General features: G+C 43.2%; 1 protein-coding gene across 1 annotated transcript in view; it reads left to right on the forward strand.

Annotated features, from left to right (window-relative positions):
* Positions 1 to 181: 181 nt before the first annotated feature.
* The window catches only part of LOC110595924 (microtubule-associated serine/threonine-protein kinase 2-like), a 38,227-nt gene continuing 29,286 nt past the window's right edge, over positions 182 to 9,122 (forward strand). The window contains exon 1 of the mRNA XM_021714099.1: positions 182 to 424. Within this exon, the coding sequence (XP_021569774.1) occupies positions 236 to 424 (189 nt within the window). The 5' untranslated portion in view covers positions 182 to 235. The remainder of the gene's footprint in view (positions 425 to 9,122) is intronic.

Genomic DNA, 9,122 nt, shown 5'->3' on the forward strand with positions numbered 1-9,122 from the left:
CGACTGCGGGGTGGGAGAGGACGAGGCGGCGGCGATGCCGCGGCTTCCGTAAGGAGCGCCGAGGAGGTCGAGGGCCCAGAAGGCTCCGAGGCGCTGCGGTCTGGGGTGGGTGGCTTCGGGCGCCAGCCCGGCCATGGTGGCCGCGGGCGGTGGTTGGCGCGGTAGCACTGCGGCCCGGGGCAGTGCGGGGCCGGGACAGTCGCGGCGTTGACGCCTGCGGGGCCCAGCCGCAGATATGAAGCGGAACCGCTGCCGCGACCGACCGCAGCCTCCGCCGCCAGCCCGCCGGGAGGATGGCGCTCAGCGGGCGACGGAGCTGCCCCAGCCCCAGTCCCAGCCCTTACCCCCTCGCCGGCGAGCGCCGCCCGGGAGGCAGCGACTGGAGGAGCGGACCGGGCCCCCGGGGCCGGAGGGCAAGGAGCAGGTAGGGCGGGTTGGGGTCCGGTCGGGGGAGCCTGAATGGAAGCTGTGGGGGAGGGGATCGCGGCGGGAGGACGCGGGCTGGAGCGATTGAGGGGTGGGGACTGAGTTGTTCGGGAGGAGGAGTGGGAGGTCTAGAGGGACAGAAAAATGGGGAGTGAAGAAATGGAAGTGTTGGTCTGGGGTTGAATTGGAAACGGGGGAGAAGGGGAATGGAAAAAAATGGTCCTGGGGCTTTCGTAGTCAGAAGTTGTGGATGGGGAGAAGGGAGAAGGGACGCTGGAATGTGGGGCTGGATGAATGAGCTGTGAAGAGTTAGACTTACTGACGGGGTATTGAGGAGTTACCCAGAGGCATAGTGTTAGATGGGGAAAGTCAATTTTACATAGTAAATGTAAAAACAGCATAAAAGTATTTGTGGGGCTTCTGAATGGACAGGATGTGTTTATATAATTTATTAGTCAAGAGTAGGTGTATTTATGAGTAGGGGATAAAGGTCAGTTTTATCAGGAAGGAGAAGTTGTCCCTAGCAGTTATAGGAAGTTCAATGAAAGGAGTATAAGTGATCCTTGGTCTTGTTGGATTTACAGAAAATGTTTGCTAGTAATGAAATATAGTGACGGCTCTCCTTTTGCACAGCTCTACTCAGGATCCTAGTGACTGCAATCTTGAATTTTTTTTTGTTTTTTGAGTCGGAGTGCTCTGTTACCCAGGCTGGAGTGAGTGGCACGCTCACGGCCACCGCATCCTCGACCTGCTGGGTTCAGGTGATCCTTCTGCTTCAGCCTTCCAAGGAGCTGGAACTACAGGCGCGTGCCAGCGCGCCCAGCTAATTTTTTGATTTATTATAGAGACGAGGTCTTGCCATGTTGCCCAGGCTGGTCACATTGAGTGTTTTAAGCTTATTGTAAGTCTCCTACCTCTTTCCCCTCAGATCAATAAGTATCTTCCTTAGACATCATTCTTTATTATGTAGTTCAGTGATGCACATGCTAGCCCTTGATTTTTTTTCCCCTTTTGTTCTACCTTTTATTCTCCACTGAGCCCTGAGAAGACTGCACCATTGGCCATCTTTGCTCTTGCTTCCAGGCTGAGCATTATCCTCATGCTGTAATTTACCCCTCCCTACCATTCCTTGTCTTTTAAGTTCTCTACTCAGAACTTGTAAAATATACTTCAAGTCTGGATTCTTTCCCGGCTCAATTTACCGGGTCCAGTTGACGTTGTTGCTGCATACTTCATTGAAGAGTTCAAGGTAACTTGATTTCCCCCTCTTCTCTGTCTCATTTCTGGGGTCACTCATCCTTAGCTTCAGTCTCAGAAAGAGGTATTTGTCCTCCTTTACAAGACTAATTCCACTACTTATACCCTTGATTTCATCCTCTTTCGTCTGCTTTAGACCCTGGTTATTCTGTCTTTGTTTTATATTGCAAATAAAGACAAAACAAAACAACATAATTTCCCTGAATTGTATAACCCACCCAAACTTCTTTGTTAGCTCTTCTTTGCTTCCCTGGCAACCTGCTTGAAAAATGAATTTGTATTCACTGTCTTAGCACCCTCACCCTGTATACACTCCTAATATTATGTTTGGCTTCTTCACTTATACTTTTCCAAAAACTGTTGTTTTCAAGGTCACTGGTGATGGTTTTTTGTTGTTGTTGTTTATTTTATTGAGGTGTGACTTATATATAGTGTACAAATCAAAGATTCATTCAGCCTGTGAATTTTTACAGATGAATACCCCTATGTGACCACTACTCAGATCAAGGTGGAGAACATTTCTAATACCCTAGAATGCTCCCTTGTGTTTTCTCCCAGTTACTACCCTACTACAAAGGTAATCACTCTCATGACCTATATCACAACAGATTAGTTTTGAACTAATATTTCATATAAATGGAATCATAGAGTTTGCACTCTTTTGTGACCAAATTCTTTCATTCAGATCATGTCTGTAAGAGACATCCATGCTGCTGCTTGTAGAAATAGTTTGTTCTTTTTCATTGCTGTGTAATTTTCCACTGTGTGAATGTATTTTGATGATTATTAAAATTTGATTTTGAAATTAAAATAAGGCCAGGTGCAGTGGCTCATGCCTGTAATCCCAGCACTTTGAGAGGCCAAGGCAGAAGAATTGCTTGAGTCAGGTGTTCAAGACCAGCCTGGGCAACATAGTGAGACCTCGTCTCTACAAAAAATACAAAATTAGGCCAAGTGCTGTGGCTCACGGCTATAATCTCTGCACTTTGGAAGGTGGGGATGAGAGGATTGCCTGAACCCAAGGGTTCCAGACCAGCCTGGGCAACTTGACAAGACCTTATATCTAAAATAAATAAATAAATAGATAAGCAAACAAACAAACAGGTTATAGTGGTACTCATGTGTAGTTCTAGCTACTTGGAAGGCTATGGTGGAAGGATTGCCTGAACCTAGAAGGTCGAGACTGCGGTAGCTGGACTGAACTCCAGCCTGGGCAACACAGTGAGACTCAAAAAAAAAAAAAATTTGCCGGGTGTGGTGGTGCATGCCTGTGGTTCCAGCTACTGGGGAGGCTGAGGTGGAAGGATCACCTGAGTCCAGGAGGTTGAGTCTGTGATTGTGCCACTGCGCTCTAGCCTGGACCACAGAGTGAAACCCTGTCTCCAAAAAAAAAAAAAAGGAAAGAAATTCAAATATAATGCATGGCTACTTGTGAAAAGTTTCATTGTAAAAGAGCTACACAGAAAAATATGTAGAAGTCTCGAGGACCATTAAATCTGATAGTCTTTTCCCTAGTTTTCATCCTCTCCTAACTCTGTGAACGGTGTGTTCCTTCTTGACGTTTTCTTCTCTCTTGTCATAATTAATCCATTCTGTTACTGCTTCTCTGACTGCTCCCTTGTGTGTCTTTTCTGTTTTCTCTTCCTGTTCCCTAAATGTTTCTTGAGGTTATGTCCTCTGCCCTTAGCTTGATCCTTTATTGTACTCTGTTCTTTTAGCAGGCTCAGTCTATTTGTAGCAAGTGTCGAGGAGGTAGAACAAGGGTCTGCAGTCCTCTTTACTATGGCATTGTGTCACAGAACCTTCTTGTAGAGTAATCTGGGTCTCTTTAGGTCTGACCTCTTTCCTTAGCTCTACATTTCCATTTCTGTGCTTAATATTTCCTCCATGGACTCTCATTGTTTATGTTCTTAACATTTGTGATTTTTGTAATTTGATAATAACCTTGAAGGTTTGTGACTTGTAATAATTTATAATTTTAAAAAGACAGGAATTTCAGTTGTGTGTGTTAATAAGCCTGGTTGAATTCCGTCCGTTTAGGTAGTAAGAACCTAGGTGACCAACAAGCGCTCACATTTCACAAATGATTTTGTTCTACCTTTCTCATGACATGGGATAGTGCTTGTCATGCTGGTATTTAGGAATAAGTTCTTTTTTTTTTTAGATTATAAAATACAATTCATTTAGAAAGTAAATTAGAGAGAGAGAGAGAAAGAGGAGATTCACCTCCCCAAAGTAGGGAAGGGGCCAAAGCCAAGAAACATGGCAGTGGCCATAACTCAAAGAGTACATGGCCACACCAGAGTCTAGTAAGGCAATGACCAGGAATAAGTTCTGACCAGGATGCAGGACTTGGTTTTCCAGGTCAATGGCTTACTGTATCATTAAAATATAATCCATTATTTCTCTGTAGAAATGTACTTCTCCCTGTATTTTTCTTTTGTGTTGTCATACATGAAATTACATCTGTGGTCTTTGATTTCTCTTTTTCCCTTGACACCCTCAGCCAGTCAGGTGTTAGTTTTGCTGATTCTATCTTCGTGACATCTTTCAAACCTTTATTCTCACTGTCACTACCTTAATTCAGTAGATGAAACTCATTGATTACCTGGCTAATGGTAAGTAATGGATAAATCTTTGTTAAATTATCATTTCAACTTTCTCTACAGGTGCCTTCATTAGCTTCTTAATTACCCATAGAATGAAGCTTAAAGATTGGCATTCAGGGTCTACTTGATGCTGTCACTTTTACTGGAAGAATCATCATTGGATGCTTCTTCTCTTCGTTCCCTGAGACCCTCTGCTTTTCTTCATTATAGTATACATTACTGAAATTGTCTTGACTCTCTCCTTAGTTCTTTGAGGCTCAAACTGTTTCATTTACTGCTATGTACCTGTGGCTTAGTATAATACTTGAAACATTGTTATTTGTCTGAATATTTGTTAAAAACATAGATATTTGCTCAATAAATATCCTAATTGATTGTTAGTCTGTTATCTGAGAATGAACTCCTCAGAGTTTGTCATGTTCATCATTGTATCTCCAGCCTCTAGTGGTTTAACTGGTACGGAATGGACAGTTAGTAAATATTTGTTTATTGTTAGACACCTTCATATACTTATTTGAATTAGTTATCAGCCTGAAAAGCTCTTTTTTTCTCTGCCTTTGCCTATTAAAATTCTATTCAAGCTTCCAGGCCTAACTCAAACGCCACAGAAACTCTTTTGTGAAGTTGTTTTCTATATGGAATCCTTTTTTGGCTTCGGGAAATCTATGACTGTTCTGAAAATCCAGTTCTCAAAATTCTGTGATCCAAAAGTGAAAGCTTATGTTCCAAGATATTAAATAAAATAATGATTGGGAAGTACACGGTGTTTAATAAATATTGGTTCTTATCTTACTTTGTTTCTGTAACACATTGTTTGATCCATTTCTAGATGTAAAGTAGGTGCTGAATAATTATTTGCTGAATGAAAGGGTGAATCAGTGTTTTAGCACTTCTTTTTTTTTTTTTGTGTTAGAGTCTCACTCTGTCGCCCAGACTGGAGTGCAGTGGCCACTCCCGGCCACCGCAGCCTCGACTGCTGGGCTCTGGCGATTCTTTCGCCTCAGCCTTCCAAGTAGCTGGAACTACAGGCACGCACTACCACACCCGGCTGATTTTTTGATTTATTGTAGAGATGAGGTCTCGCTGCCCAGGCGGGTCTTGAACACGCAGGCTCAGGCAATCCACTCACCTCAGCCTCCCAAGGCACGGGATTACAGGCTGAGCCACTGAGCCCGGCTGTGTTTTAGCACTTCTGTCCTTCTGTATCCATTTGTATTATTTCGTTTCTGCTTTTAAGTTGCAAATTTTTGAAGGCAGGAGCTATGTCATCATTTTATCTAACATAAAGTGTAGCCAAGGGCTTTGCTCACAGTAGGTGCTAAGTAATTAATGAATAGAAAATGATTCAAGTATCTTAAATTTGGGTGACTTGAGTAATAATAATAGTATGATACAAGTAGACAAAGAAAATGGTACATTTTTGGGAATGAGAGAAGATGAATTCAATTTTAGTTCCTAGAATATCCTCAACACTACTGGGAGTGCTCAAAATTATTTTAATGGAAATCAACACCTCTTTTCTCTGTACTATACAATGTTAATACATTAACAAAAGCATGGGGCAGAAAGCGTATAGGAGGGAAGCTGTATAACATGTGTAGGGAACTATCATCAGTTTGGTATTGCCAAAGCTTAAAGTGGAAGGCTTAGAACGCTAAGGACAAAAGGAGCCTTGATTGTAAGGGATATTTAGTACAATGTAAAAGGGTAATAAGTAGGAAAGCAGTATAGTTATATTTGTGTTTGAGCCGGATTACTCTAACTGTGTGGAGGATAGAATGGTGATTGAGACATGGGCATTTGAGAATTCTTTTGCATTTTCTTTTCTTTTTTTGAGTTGGAGTCTCACTCTTGTCGATCAGGCTGGAGTGCAGTGGCACATGTACAGCCATCACAACCTCGACCTGCTAGACTCAGGCAATCCTTCTGCCTCAGCCTTCCAAGTAGCTGGAACTACATTTGCATGCCACCATGCCTGGCTAGTTTTTGTGATTTATTGTAGAGACGAGATCTCACCAGGTTGCTCAGGCTGTTCTTGAACCCCTGGGCTCAGGTAATCCTCTCGCCTCGGCCTCCCAAAGTGCTGGGATTACAGGCTGAGCCACCACGGCTGGCCTCTTCTGAGCTTTCCATGCAGAAAGTTTATAAGTACTTCTTCCCCTCTCATCCAGAGTATGGGTGAGGGCTAGCTCCTGAAAACCTGATAACTTATAAATATTTAAGGCCGGATGAGGTGGCTCACACCTATAATCCCAGCAGTTTGGGAGGCTGAGGTGAAAGGATTGCCTGAGCCCATGGGTTTGAGACCAGCCTGGGCAACTTGGTGAGACCTCATCTTTACAACAAATTAAAAAAAAATTAGTTGGACGTGGTGGTGTGCCTGTAGTTCCAGCTACTTGGAAGGTTGAGGAAGAAGGGTCATCTGAACCCAGCAGGTTGAGGCTACAGTGATCTTGAGCATACCACTATACTCCAACCTGGGCAACAGAGTGAGACACCAACTCAAAAAAAAAAAAGAAAGAAAGAAACAAAGAAGGAAATATTTAGTTTTATCAAAAGTTCTGGGAGCAGAAAGCCTGGGATGGTTGAAGTAGGTTGGAAAATGTTCCCAGTGAGTATAGAACTCATGTACTTATGGTTTTCACATCTTTGTTCTATTAGATGTCCCTTAGCCTAAAGATAGCCTATAAACTTTTTCCACTCACAGTCACTTATAGTGACCTAGGGTTGGGGCTATCAGAGACAGCTGAATATTACAATCAGTATGTTTCCTTTGTTACTGGTCTGAGCTGCTATATGGCTCTCTGGTAAGTTTACCACCTAGCTTTGTACTTTCTTGATGAAGTAACTCCCTCTGGTACCTTGGTAATTATTTTCATCAGTAAGTATTGTTTTTCATCGTTACTGTACATACTTGCTGTTCCAAAGGGGTTTGAAAACTGGGGTTGTTAGATCAAGCCCTAGCCTGGGAGAAGAAGAAAATGTCCATCAAAATTATTATTATTATTATTATTTTTGAGTTGGAGTCTCACTCTGTCGCCCAGACTGGAGTGCAGTGGCGGCTCCCGGACACACCAGCCTCTACCTGCTGGGCTCCAGCGATCCTTCCACCTCAACCTTCCAAGTAGCTGGAACTACAGGTGCACGCTACCATGCCTGGCTAATTTTTTTGATTTATTGTAGAGATGAGGTCTCACCAAGTTGCCCAGGTGGGTCTCGAACCCGCAGGCTCAGGCAATCCACTCACCTCAGCCTCCCAAAGGCACGGGATTACAGCCTGAGCCACCAAACCCGGCTCATCAAAATTATTTTAATGGAAAGCAGAACATCTTTATTCTGTTCCACAATGTTAATATATCGGCAAAAGCATTGGGCAGAAGCGTGTAGAAGGGAAGCTGTGTAATATGTGTAGGGACCCATCATCAGTTTGGTATTGCCATAGCTTGAAGTTGAAGGCATAGATGCTAAGTTAAGAAACTAAAGGAAGCTGGGCTTGGTGGCTCAGCCTGTAATCCCGCGCCTTTGGGAGACTGAGGTGAGTGGATTGCCTGAGCCCGCAGGTTCGTGACACGCCTGGGCAACTTGGTGAGACCTCATCTCTACAATAAGTCAAAAAATCAGCCGGGCATGGTAGTGCGCACCTGTAGTTCCAGCTACTTGGAAGGCTGAGGCGGAAGGATCGCCGGTACCCAGCAGGTCGAGGCTGCAGTGGCCGGGAGCGGCCACTGCATTCCAGTCTGGGCGACAGAGTGAGACTCCAACTCCAACTCCAAAAAAAAAAAAAAAAGAAAGAAACTAAAGGAGCCTTGTCTTCAAGGGAATTGGTGGGGCTGTGAGGGAAAGCAGAGGCTAGAGGTTATTGAGAGTCAGGTCTTACACACAATGCATTGTTAGTAAGATGTAGTTGACTACCTTTTTGTTTTAGTATTATAACTCTTTGTTTATCTTTCTTCTTCTATGTCCTAGAGCCATGTATACAGTGGATGTGCAAGTAATTTGTGGGGAAAATTGAAATCAACCTGAGCCTCCTGTGTCCTTTGTTTATTAGGTACATTTTATCTTTACCAACATTTGTTCTGCCTTTAAAATCTTAGTTTTTGAGCTCACTGCACTCCAATCGTCACATTGTCTCCTATCTCTTAAACTTACACTCTTTTTAGAATTTCCTCTCCAAAAATTGTTTAGGCTCTTTGAAACCTCTGGTCTGTTGATTTTTTTTTTCTTTCTTTTTTTCTTTTTTTGAGTCAGAGTCTTACTCTGTCATCCAGGCTGAAGTGCAGTCCCACCCAAAGTGCTGGGATTACAGTCTTGAGCCACTGTGCCTGGCCTTTTTTTTTTTTTTTTTGAATCATCTTTTCCTTGTCAGTCAACTCTTGCCTCTACTTTCCTCACTGAACTTAACATTTCTTTTTCTTTTCTTTTCTTTTCTTTTCTTTTTAGAAAGCAGGATTTATTGAGAGGACAGAAAAGCTCCCACAGTGGGAGGGGACCCGAAGGGGTTGCCCTGAACTTAACATTTCATGAGCTGTCATAATTGTTCTTGTTTATGTACCCTCAGCTCCTTTTGCCTCTTTCCTCCTCTGTCATACTGCCTGGCAAGACCCCATCTATGATTAAACCAGCTCTCTACCTATTCTAAACCTGTATCTAAGCAGCTGAATGTGACTGGAGAAAACTACAACTATGCTGACATTAAATTTGTGATCATGAACTTCCAGGAAGTTTGTCAGCACTGACAGTCCTCTGACTTTTCTGTTGTTCATTAACTTTTCCACTCTTTTTTTTTTTTTTGAGTTGGAGTCTTACTCTGTCGCCCAGACTGGAGTGTAG

This window comes from Carlito syrichta, unplaced genomic scaffold (assembly GCF_000164805.1).
Source record: "Carlito syrichta isolate Samal-C Ts95f unplaced genomic scaffold, Tarsius_syrichta-2.0.1 Scaffold305222, whole genome shotgun sequence".
Taxonomy (NCBI): Eukaryota; Metazoa; Chordata; class Mammalia; order Primates; family Tarsiidae; genus Carlito; species Carlito syrichta.